The 12800-nt window shown below is 35.5% G+C and overlaps 2 protein-coding genes and 1 non-coding gene across 3 annotated transcripts; all 3 read right to left on the bottom strand.

Moving 5' to 3' along the window:
- Nucleotides 1-1434: 1434 nt before the first annotated feature.
- On the bottom strand, nucleotides 1435-2366 carry LOC120133372. Its single transcript, XM_039149968.1, has 2 exons — nucleotides 2242-2366; nucleotides 1435-2135 (listed from the first exon to the last, which is right to left on the bottom strand). Exons 1-2 carry the CDS (start codon nucleotides 2273-2275, stop codon nucleotides 1519-1521), a joined length of 651 nt encoding a protein of 216 aa, XP_039005899.1. The 5' UTR covers nucleotides 2276-2366; the 3' UTR covers nucleotides 1435-1518.
- Nucleotides 2367-3950: 1584 nt separating this feature from the next.
- LOC120133409 lies at nucleotides 3951-4066 on the bottom strand. Its single transcript, XR_005517099.1, has one exon. It is a non-coding gene; the product is annotated as a U5 spliceosomal RNA (small nuclear RNA).
- Nucleotides 4067-5345: 1279 nt separating this feature from the next.
- LOC120133375 (arogenate dehydrogenase 2, chloroplastic-like) lies at nucleotides 5346-6463 on the bottom strand. The gene is given in 2 exon segments (XM_039149971.1): nucleotides 5346-6247; nucleotides 6249-6463. Coding segments are annotated over 2 exon segments (972 nt in total). The 5' UTR covers nucleotides 6449-6463; the 3' UTR covers nucleotides 5346-5475.
- Nucleotides 6464-12800: the final 6337 nt, after the last annotated feature.

Raw genomic sequence — 12800 nt, 5'->3', positions numbered from 1 at the left:
TAAACGTTTCTAATTACAATGTAAATTTATGTCTATTTGTATGGATGTGTATCTCTGATCGAGAATTGTTAATGCTTTGGCCTCAAGATATCCAAAACCTGGATTTTCCAATAGAGATAGACAATAGACTGTTGGCTGTTCCCTGATCTTATTCCTGTTTGACACCACGTTCATCAGCATCACTGATGTTTCCAGGTTTAGGTGAAAGAAAGGTAGTGCTACTGTGCCATTAAAAGACAGTAAGTGATTATGCAAATCCATATTTATGGATCTGAGGAATATTGTTGCTGGTCAGGAGAATGTTCAAACGAGAATCAAGGAAGTGCTGGAACACGAGATAGTGTTGGATCATGCGGAGAGAGAGGCAGAAGTTGATAACAGAAATTGTTGTAAGAATGCACGTGATAATAAGGGAATGAAGGATTATTTAATAGATTTGCACATCAAAGGTGGTGCACGAAAATTGAGGGACGATTTATTCTTGTACAATTCTAGGCAAAACCAGAGAGCAAAGGAGGGGAATTTCAATAAATTTAGCTCTCTCCAAACATTTAAAAAGAAATTTTCAGCTCCCCAAAGGAAGACTAGTTACTGCCAAAGCAAGTTTATTTAGAAGAAGATGCAACGCGAGGAAGAACTGTTTGATCTTGAAGGCAGATTCCTTTATGATTTTGACTTTCCAGCATTGGGACAGTGTCAAAAGAAGGAAGCGACAGAATCCTTACAGATCGGGAGAGATTTGGGTAGAGAGTCTAAAGGCTCAGTAGTGGTTCTGATTTCGAAAAATTACAGCAGTGGAAGTTTTGGAAGGTGACTCGCATATGATCATTGATTTGGGAGTTGGAGGTTCGGATGGTCCCCGACGACAAGACGAGCATTAAGTGGCAAAAGACGGATAGTGTTTTCGAAGCTTACTTCTCTACACTCTTATCATGTGGAAGCTCATGGCTTTTGTGTTAGACTTTGGCTTCTATGGATTGAGTCAGTTGATATTTGGCTTCTATTATAGTTGTCTTGTTTTGTGGTGCTTTCGGGCCAAGTTCAGGCTTTAAGTCTGGTCAGTCTTTTTACAGGCTGTTGTTGTAGCAAAGTTGAATTAGGTTGAGATAGTGTTGTTGTTTAGGGTTGTTTTCGATTGTTTTTGGTGTTATGTTTATGTTGGGGGTGGCTTTCTGGATGTATCTTGTATTTTCTTACGATTAATGAAATCTTAAGACACTATTTTCCTCATTCCGCTGATTAAGGAGTTTCTCTATAAACTCCTTTAATCAAGAAAGAATTTTTAACGAGGCTTTCAATTCCTATAAAAAAAATATTTAATCTGAATTTATATGCCTTATGCTGCTTTATTACTCATTGTGAAAATAAGAAATTCTTTTTTGGTACAATGGAAAAAGGACCTTGGGGGTTGTAAATGCTGGGATTTGACTTTATAGGATAGTACTTCTTCATGATGGTTGCATGAACCAGCTCGGTTATGTGTCGGGTTCAATGCTATGAAATTTTATTCCTTAACATCTAGGGCTCAAACTGGAATACCCTAGAAGGTTTGGTGACCAAAGTTCCATAGCCATCTTTATCCTTATTGAGGATGGTGTAGTGCAGTGTTTCAAACAGCTGACAGATTTCATTAATTAGTCTTTTCCTTTCCACCACAATCTCTAAGAATGCTTGCTTCATAACTTCACTTTCTTCCTCAAGTCTCTGCAATCTTGTATTCAGGTCTTCAGCTTCACTAGCTTGCAAAGCCGGCTCACCTTCACAAAAATTGCTGCAAACCCTTTTTCTTGGATTACTTACTATCAATCCAGATTGATCCAGTGCCTGTTTTGAATTCGAAGAAGCCCCTTCGTTCTGAAAACTGAAAAATAAGTGTTCTTGTTTCTTGATAGAATCTGCTGAGACATCAATCTTTCTTGCATGTTCACTTCTACTGCACACTGCCTTGAAATTCTTGAATTCTGAATCTAATTTCATCTCAGATGAAGCAAGTTCTATCATCTTCATAGGTGGAACTTCTCTGAGAAGCTTCAGAGAATCGAGACTCCGAGTTTCAAACACATCGGAAGCTATCAATTGCGAAAGGACCAAAACAACACTTTCCGCGAAATGATCAAGCATAAAATGGAGCAATCCTGAAAACCAAAAACATATAGGTTAGAGAAAAAAAAGTTTGGGGATAGACTGGTTCTTGCAGTCGAACTACTGGAAATGGCGGCAGTTAAAACGATGGTTCCTTACCTGAGAAAGATATGCCCAGCGACAGTGACACCATTTGCAAAGGAATGCTTGCCCCTTTCTCGCTTTGCTTCTAAGAGAGTTTGGGGCCCTGCAGTCACAACTCACAAGCTTAGTTTAAACGAACTCCTTTTAAGTTTGCATACGAAATGATCGGTTTCTGCTGTTGGAGTTTCGAGAAAGAGTTGGACATAAGTTATCGAGAAGTTGCTAGGCACTTTCATGGAGAATGTCACTCTCTTCCAACACTTTCCCTTCATTGCAACCGCATCAGTTTCATTCAACAGGAAGTTTTTTGGTCGGAACTATCTAAATCTGAATTCACTTATTTGATATTCGGATTCACATATTGCATGATTACAAATCTGTTAAATCAGGTTTATATCTTTTTCTTTAAAAAACATAAAAAACTAGATAAGAACTTAAATAATTGGGTAAATATACTCCGCTTTTCCCTAAGATTTTATAAGTTTACTCTCCTTTAAAATTTTATAAATACACCACCTTGATATAAAATTCTGCATTCATCCCTACTTCCGCTTCGGCTAACCATACATAAAATTCCTGCGTTTAAACTTTTAAAAGAAATCGTCTTGGTAGCAACCACCAAACCAATAGAACAAGGGTTAGCTCCACAGCTGGTCCACAAGCAAGGTAAGTAGGTCCATTAGCGGCCGACTCCGGACGGAAAAGACTTAACGAAGTAATCCCTTATCTCGGATCGGAGATGCTAACGGGGCGGGAATCAAAGTGGGGGCCCCGAGTCAGTCTAGTCAGAAAGGGAAGGGCCCACTGTCTAGACTGCATTTCGGGTGATTTATGTAAGAATGAGGTCAAAACAAACTTAGTGATTTATCAGATAAAGTACAGGTAAAAACCATCAATCTTCTTCATATACTGTTCAACTATACAGTTTCCCACTTACGTTCTAAGAATAAAAATGCTATCACAAATAGTTGCACCTTGTGAAGGAGCAGTTCAACGCAGGGAAGCTTGAAATCTTCAACAGCTAAGTTTCCAAGATATACGGAACCATTTTACAGACGACAAGGACTTGTTTCGACAAAGCAATGAAAAGAAGGGAAAAAAACTGGGATGTAAGTGTCATTAGCTCCATAACAATTATTGGCATAACCAACAGGTACTCCGACCTTCATTGTTAGGTCAGAGCTCTAAAAACCTGCACGAAATAAGATTATATGAAGAAAAACAAAGCAACAAGTGAAATCCAACCTATGTCAGAAAATTATGGTAGAAGTAATACAAACAGGAATACCTTTTTTTTCCAACATTGATTCCAAGCTAGCCATTAAGAAAAGCTTTAGCATCATTATATAATAATAACCATTAGTACAGGTTTCTTAAACAGTTAAACCACATTTCAGCACTTGCACCTCTCTTCTCAGAAATCCAAATTGCTGATTATATGGCCCGTGCCATGCTGGGATAAATAGTAATATCAGTCCATGGACCATATGGGTCATGAAGTGCTTACCAAATCAACCCCGAAGATGTAAATAGTTTGATTATAGGGAGGGGATGACACATTAGCACTATCTTCCAACGACTCTTTTAACTATCAGTGAGAGCTGTTGAATCGAAGGAATCAAGTACCACCAACACTGAAATGGTTGAGGTTTCTTATACAACAGATCTACCCAAAAATATATTAAAGTCTCACACAATCTTTGGAACTAGGATTGGGATGTGGGCAATCGACTGAGGAACACCCTTCCAAAAATAGGTGTATGCCGCTTTGAGTGGAGAGCACACGATATTCTTTAGTAAAAGGCGAAAGAATAATTCGTTTTGTGCTCACCACACGGCTCCGTGATTCTACATTTTAAATTAGCTTTTTTATTTATGGAAGTCGGTCGGGATGCTCTTTTATGTTTCGTAACCATGTAGGATTGTTTTATTCTTCAATTTCTACTCCTTAGGCCTTTGGGCCAGCAATTCTCCACTCTTCTGCCAAATTACACACTTTTCTATCACGTTTTCTCTCATTTCTCCTGCTTTATTTTATGAAGCTTTCAATTTTGATTTTAAAACCTCTGTCCGCCACCCCTCTGATATACTGTTCCTATTTGGAGCTCAAACTCCAAGTGGAACAAAGATAGTTTTGGTTTCGATGAGTTGCTGAAGCACCAAAAGATTTTATCTTTTGACTTTAAGCTTTGATCATCAATCTTCCAATCAAATACTACTAAATCATTAGAACGAAACAACAAACGAAGTTAAACGTTTTTTTTATAGTTCTGTAGCTGCAGAAACACAGTTTCTCTGAACTCAGTGTTGTTGCCTACGCATTACTTATTCTGTCAACTGGCATTGATATCAACACTGAAAAGAAAATTGATCTGATAAACATGTAAACTTGCATAATGTTCAAGTAAGCATCGAATGTCCTCTATGCAGAGGAATGAAGATCAAGCAGTATTTATTTGAACTTCATTTTCATGTTTCTATGAATTTTCCTGCTATCGCAAGAAGAGATCCGGAAGAAAACCAGGTATTTTGTAACGCGAGCAGATGGGACTTTTGATGTTGATGATAATACATCTATTGATGAACTTTCTGAACATCTACATATCAAATTGCCAGAAGTAAGCCACTTATATATCACTTATTATTATTTATATAAATGCTTGAGCATAAGCTTTCATTCTACCTGCAAGTTTTTGCTTGTATAGTTGCAGTGTTAATAAATGTGCATTCAAATGTTAAAACGTAAGTCTTCCGTTAATATATCTATAGCAGAAGTGTCCGTTTGTCAAATACGCATGATTTTCTTTTTTTCTGTTTTCTAGGAATATCAGTATGAGGAAGTGTCAGGTTGTCTGTAAAAAGTAGCTAAATTCTCATATAATAAAAAAGAAAATAACTCTGTTTGATCCATCCAGCCTTCCATTTACGTTAGCCAAAGGAGGTTCAATCTTACCCCAAAGATTTGAAGCCCCACTACTCTCATAATTAGGGAACAATATCCCAAATGCCCTCCCTCATTGGGACCACTATGCATTTACCAATGCAACTTGCCAATCCTGAAACATTCACTTGGACAGGTTGCAAAACAATAAACAAGTGAATTCACCGGGTTGAAGCAGGCAGCAACAACTAGGCTAAGTTTATTTAAAATTATTGAAAAGAACACAAAGCTAACATCTTGACAAATAGCGATAGATACTCGTACCATAGGGAACAGAACAGCTCTGTTTTTAAACATTTTTTTTTACTTCAAGATCCATCTTGTCTAACATTATCCAACAGAGATTCAATTAAACTTCCATTGCCTAACAACTTCTGAGGAAACCTCATCTTTTTCTCCACCTCGACGTTATCCCCAAACAATTGCTTCCTGTAAACCTGATGGAGCCTCCCAAACAAATCCTTTTTAATAGACTCGAATGCCATATTCAACCTTTCCAACTGCTCCAAAGCATTCTGGTTATTCATAAACAATCCATAATACAAGTCAAAGCTATCCCCTTTAGTATTCTCCACCAAATTCAACAATGTTTCGTACCCTTTGGTGTTAATAGGCGAAGACTCTAACCCGAACTTCTCCAACAGTCTCCCCATTGTATGAGTCACGAACTGAGACCCCGCCGTGTAGTTATCATGCTCCATGCAACTCATCTCCACCATTCTACATCCTTCTTTCTCGAAAATTCCCAAAAACCTGTCGCATCTCTTCACTCGACTCTCCTCGTCCCCGATCCTCACTTTGTCGTAAGCAAAAGGAAGCCCGGCCCACGACGTTTTACCACTTTCGGGTTCGAGCATGGGATGGGTACATAAGATATCGAAATCCAGAGGTAAATACTTCAGGAAAAGGTTCCTGGGGAACTCTTTCACTGAAAGAACGTCGACGAAAAGAGTGTTTCGGCGCAGTCTTTGAAAGGGTAGTTTTAGAAGGAGAGTTTCGGTTGAAAGAATGGAAGTAGAGAGAAGGACGACGACAGGGTGTTGCTCGAAAATGTTATTTGGGTCGGAGTAGAAGGAGACGCTGGTTTGCGAGGTCAGCGTAGTTAGTTCTGGAGTGAGCGAGGATAGTGTGGTGGTGGCGGAGGAAGGTTTTGGAGAGAAACTGCCCGAAGTTGCCGAAGCCGACAATGGCAATCTTGAGGGACGTGGATCGAATAGAGTGGTTTTTGAGATGGGATTCGAAGTCGAAAGGTTGAGCGGCGTCGATGCAGTTTGTAGACATTGTTTTTTTTTTTCCCGGGTTTAATTGTTTATTATTATTAATTACATTTTACAGCCCTATTACAAGAATCAATCAGTAGCCCAATTTTATAAGTCAAGCCCCAATTACAACCAACCCAGACCCATTTGCAACTACCTATTTCGGTTCAAGCCCAACAACACGTCCAACCCGAAGCTCAAATCGAAGCCCACCCGCGTGACTTAGACATGGATAGGGTTCCAACCCAAGCCTAGCACTGCGCGATCTCTACCATCGAACCTGGCGAAAATCAACGGCCCAGATGTGTCAAGAATTAGGGCTTTCACCCTAACTTGTTACGCAATCACTTTCTAACCGTCAGATCTGTTTAGATCTAACATATAGATGTAATTCAAATTTAACCCTAACAGATCAACAGCCGCCACCGTCGCCCAACAAAGATTGACCGCTTGACCGGCGCTTGTGATGCGTGCGCTTCACTCTTCGGTTACTCAGCCGCGTGAGCCGCCGCCGATGACTCCCAAGCCGCCGTCGTCAGCAAATTCGACCAAACAGTGACAAAATACTCCCAAATCAGTCAAAAACCAACTGAATTAAATCCCGAAAAATTGGGGATTTTATCTACTCAAATATAGAGAAATCGTTCCCCTACGAAAATAACACACATTATCAACCAAAGGTCACCATAAATCAACAGGCAACAAGCAAAACAAGGGAGATTTTTGAACCGAATTAAAATGGATTCGAACGAAAAATTCGAACAAAAAAGAAGAAAGAAAAAAATGAAGGGATTTCGAAAGAGACGATTTTTGAACAAAAAATGCTCATCTTTTTTTTCGCTTGTCACTGTCACGCTGTCACCGGAGTAGAAACGACCACCTCTTCGGAGGCAAATCCCTCTATTCTTCGAGTTTGTGGTGCAAAAGGGTCAAAAGGAGTTGTTTTAGGGCCTCAAGGTTTCGAGGTGAGTGGTTTTAGTTTCATTTCCCTCACTGGAGCCACCGATTTACGGTGGCCGGAGAGGTTCGTAGGTATCGCCTTCCTCGGCGACGGGGAGAGAATGGGCTATTGGAGAGAGCCTTATGTTTTTTTTTAGTTTAGAAAGGGGAATATGGCATTTGAGGTTGTCGCTTTTTGCTTTGGGTTTGGCCATATATTTGGCACGTAAAATGGTTCCATTTTGGGTGCTAGGGCTCTCTATGTTTAGCGCATGAGTTAATTACGTGAGGAAGGTTCCTTTTTTATAAGAGTTATGTTTTGGTCACTAACTTAAATTATTTCCTTTTGATTCGAGCCTTGAATTTCTCAGTATTTACATTTTAATCATTTTCTGCCCTGTAATATGTATTTGGTTTATCTTATGATTTATGATTCATGTTATTTTGATCCTTGTATGTACAATTTTAGAAAATAAATATTTATCTTAGATTTTGATTTGAGTTCAGTTTGGTCACTGATTTAGTTTCTGAATGAGATTTCTTGGGTTCACTACATGTTTAAGTTGTATTACTCTGTCTTGTTTGTGATTTTGTCCTTTATCGTTTAGCTTTATTTTTGTCCTTATCATTTTCTTTTGATTATTACATAATTTCATTTTGTGCATTTTACCATGTATGTATGTATGTATTATTATTAATTATGTACATTATATTATAACACATGATATATAAATATCACGTGCTATAATATTATTTAACCTTTATATATTCAAATATATTACTAAATTTATTTATGTCATTTTAACGTGCAAAATACCTATTTGTCAGTATGTCTCTATATATTTTACATAAGTGATACTGATTTGTTCTAATTGTTTCATTCGAATATTTTCAAGAATATTTGTTGTAGAATGAACGTGGAAAGCACTACGCGATCGAAGTAGTGTGATCCGATATGACATTCAAACATCGGATGAACTTAAAATAAATTGAACATTTTTATTTATTAAAATGATAGTAAAATTTCTATTTTATTTTTATTCTATTTTAAATTTTAATTTAAGTATTGATAATTTATTTCTTTTAGAAAAAAATGTAACGAATTATTTCATGTAAGTTATGATATTAATTTCTTATTCAATTTAATATTTTTCGAGGAGAGAACATTCTTTTACAGATAAGAAATAGATTAAATAGCTTTCTCAATGGAGGATTGTGAATCTCAATATTTCTTTTTCAAGTTAAAGAATTTTATCTGATAGTTAATTCGAAAAATATTATTTTATGTTCAATAAAAGGATCGTACTTTAAATATTGATACAAATTCACGATATCTACAATTTACGACAATGTATAAGCGATTAGGTACCATATTTGGGCGTTGTGGGGGTGTGAATCCTTTCCCACACATAATCGACTCTCAAATCCTTAAAAAATGAATTTTTAGTAAGTGCATACCAATTTTTGTCTTTTAAATGATTTTTTTTGAATTGTTTAAAAGATATTTTTAGGTATTCGACCTACCTAACCTAATGGTCGATGACGACTCCAAATCAATTTAATCAAAATAAACACAAAATTCAATTTTTTCAAATAAGTCGTAATTTAGGGTTTTCATCGAAAACTTACTTTTTTGTCAAAAAAGACATTACGATATCTTGGTGATTCTGATGGGGACACTTTAGAGAGTCGGGGTGTAAGTCGCATGTACATTGTCATAGTGGTACAAATTATGAGTTCGTGTCTATAGTTAGCTTATGATTCTTTTATTGAAATTTTGCATTACTATACATTCTTTATGTATATAGCTGTGCTACTGTTCAAATTCATGTTTTCAGCTTCACCATTCTCATTTTATTTTTGTTGTTGTTGTTGTTGTTTGGTCGAAGGTTTGTGTGTTCCTCCTCACACACCTCATGTGCATTTGCATGACATAAGCTCTATACTCGAGCTTCGTCCCAATTAAGTAAGGGTGAACGCTTTGTTCTCGTAAGAATTTATTCTTCGTATAAGCCTTAGAAAATAACCTCTGGGGTACACATGCCTTATACCTTCGTAGGGATTTATTCCTCGTATGGGTATAAAGAAGTGAATCCCCTCGAATTGAACTCGATCCGTTTAAGCCTATAATAGGTGAAGATTGAGGGCTTGGCAGCCCAATGGTCACTGACAACAATGACAATTCAAGTACCTTTTCCTATTAGAGCCGAAACCATACATATAGTGAACCATAGAATAATCACCCTAGGTAGAGCCATACATAACCTCTGTCTGCTAGTAGGTACAAAAATATGTGTACACGAAGGAGGAACGACTCTAAACCTTTACATTTTGCTTTAAATTCATAGAAAATAGTTCTTTTGAAAGCTATGAATTAGATACCATGCAAATATGATTAATTTCTTGAAATAAATCATTTTGGGTAGAAAGCATGTCCGGATAGGATTGATGTTTAATAAAAGCATGCTTGAGTAGATATCCTAATTTGGTAGGTGTTATATTTATCTTTAAATAATATCTTTTAATTCTGTTGATTATCTTGCATGTACTAACTCATTTCTTTTTTTGTGTACATTTTCACATTTTTTACATTGAATTTCATCGAATGACATAATGCGAAGATGTTGATCCACAAGAGGATATTTAAATGAAAATTTTCACAAGGAGACATAAAAGTTTTCAATCAAGCAGTCGCGTATACAGACATGCACCAAATGTTAAAAGAAGTTCAGAGAGTACAAGAATAAAACTTGCTCGAAGATTATGCAACATTTGAGACTAGAAATATGATACATTGATCAGAAAAGTAATTCAGTAATAGAGTTTTATCTATGATTGTTCCATCGCTAATCACCAAGGAGTGATATGTGACTTCAGTACCGCATAGGCATTAACTGAGTTAGGTTACAGAGTGTTTGAGGGGCATAATTTTCAAGGATGAAGTTCTGAGATGAAGCATCGACCCCTTTCAAACTCAACGTCTAGACTAAATCATGTATGTATAATGGACTATCTTGTAACGTGAAGACTTTTATCTCTGATGAAAATTGTTCTATTGTAGTCGTCGGGATCAACATTTTTTGTATCTGCATTTACGTCTTTGCATTTCACATATGTATTTTATTTATTTAAGCATTTTCACATGCATCATTCATGAAAATGTGGGGAATAATTCATGGATAATTCGATGACAGTTGTCATAATCACATGACATAATGGAGGCAAAATTCGAAAAGTTGAAGAAAGAATTGAAAAAGAATTTGCAAAGAATGCAAACATATTAGGAAGTTCAGGGCATTCTACTAAGAATTGTGGGGCATTAAAGCGAAATATCCATAATCTGATTGATTTGGGGGTATGGACGTTCGATGAATGATGGGGCATTCTGATAATAATCAAGAAGAGATCTTTGCATCTATCATGAAGCTTTTTTGCACTTGCATTAACATCATTATTTTTTTGAACTCGTTTTTTTTTTCCTTTAATATTTGCTTAAATATTTTGTAAATTGTTTGATGATTGAACTTGTGTTACCTTCTAAGGCTATGAACAATGAAACAAGTTTTAATCTTGTAGTTCTTTGAATATCGATTGAATTACAGATTCTTTTAATTCTTCAATAATTATAGATTTTTAACATATGGCAAGATTAGACATTTCTTATCCAGTCCAAAGCCAAAAATAAGATCACTCAATTTTTTTTACCTGGAATAATTCATGGTCACTATCAAAAGACTAAATTTTGACATTACCTCTCTTTGAGACTTGGAAATATTGCCTTTATCTTTTTCGAGACACAAAAAGTCATACCCTTACCTTTCGTTAAGCCAATAAAGTCACATTATCGTCTTCTTAAATGCAAAACTGACATTTTTCTACAAATAAAACCTAAAGGTATTGAGTACAAGATGTTCACTTGAGCGTGAACCTTCCTACAAGAAGAAACAATGTGGAACATCTTGAATCAATTTTCTGAGGATGAGCCTGAACAATTGGGATATGCTAGAAGAAAGAAGAAAAAAATAAATGAAATGGTTTGAAATAATTCTACTATGCATTAGTTACATTATTTTCTAGTGAATAAAAGTTAATCCTGAATATCTATCCCTCTGGGGATACCTCTTCTGCAAGTATGATGAACAACTTTATTTCATTATCCCTTAACAAAAGAAGAGAATATATATCCCGTGTTGTCCCTATTTGAGCATGAATTATATTTTCTTCTAATTCAACCCTAACCAAATATCACCCTCAACTAGGGCTGTAAATGAGACGAGACAGATCGCGAGCTACTCGAGATCGACTCGATCAAGGCTCGATAAATACTCAGATCGAATGGACTCAACTTGAGCTTGACCTCGACTCGAGTTCTTAACAAGCCGAAATGAGCTACTCGATATTCGACTCGATATTCGACTTGAAAAGCTCGTGAGCAGCTCAAAAATATGTTATATTATAATTTTAGATTTTTTAAAATTACATTATTAAAAATATATTAAAAATACATTATTGATAATTATAAAATTTTAAAAATATATTAAAAATTCTATAATATAACTAAACCATATTGTAATGCATTTAATATAAAGATACTATATTGTACTTAGCTCATAAATCGGTACCAAGTCAATTAATTAATGTATTTGTAATGAACCCTAAACCTTAAACCCTAAATTTGATTATGTGATAGGGTTAAGTTATGCACATGAAGGTAACATACAAATTATGCAAAATGATGTTATGTGACTCCTAAATAAATCATTCACATACTTATACATAAACATATCAATATGCAAAATAAATATACACAACTTGCTGAATGAGATATGATTTTATCATATCTTAATGATGACTATCGACACCGTCATTGCTTTCAAGCACTGACTCACCAACATAATATTTCAAGAACTGACTCGACGATATAATGTAAACGGAGATTTGATGTACAAATACAACTAAAACGATGAGATCATATTTTATCATACCTTAGTCAACAACATCAATAACATATAATCACCAATTTTTTAATGAAAAATGACGAGTTTAAATAATATGAATAGTCGAGGTAAATACATGATAGGATTATGATATATATAATTATAAACAATTAAAGCGTTTTAGAATGGAAGTAGAATTTGGGATAGTTATAAAGTAATATATGTTTAAAATTTTCTTAATCAATTAACAATGCTCACACATTCTACAAATACATTTATTTAAACTCAAAACCTTTATGGAGAAGAACATTTCCTTTTGTTACAAAATTATTAATATTTTAAAAAATATACTTGAAATACATTTCATATAATATTTTATTTCTTAAAACTTGATCGACATTACGACGAATTCTATACATAATAAACACATTACATAGAAGAATTACATTTATTATACTCTAATATAGTAGTCATCCCTTCCACGATATGCTGCAATTC

The sequence above is a fragment of the Hibiscus syriacus genome, unplaced genomic scaffold (assembly GCF_006381635.1).
Source record: "Hibiscus syriacus cultivar Baekdansim isolate YM2019G1 unplaced genomic scaffold, ASM638163v2 tig00110579_pilon, whole genome shotgun sequence".
NCBI classification, from domain to species: Eukaryota; Viridiplantae; Streptophyta; class Magnoliopsida; order Malvales; family Malvaceae; genus Hibiscus; species Hibiscus syriacus.
Note: the sequence above shows the minus strand (reverse complement) of the source record. Positions and strands in the feature narration are given on the sequence as shown.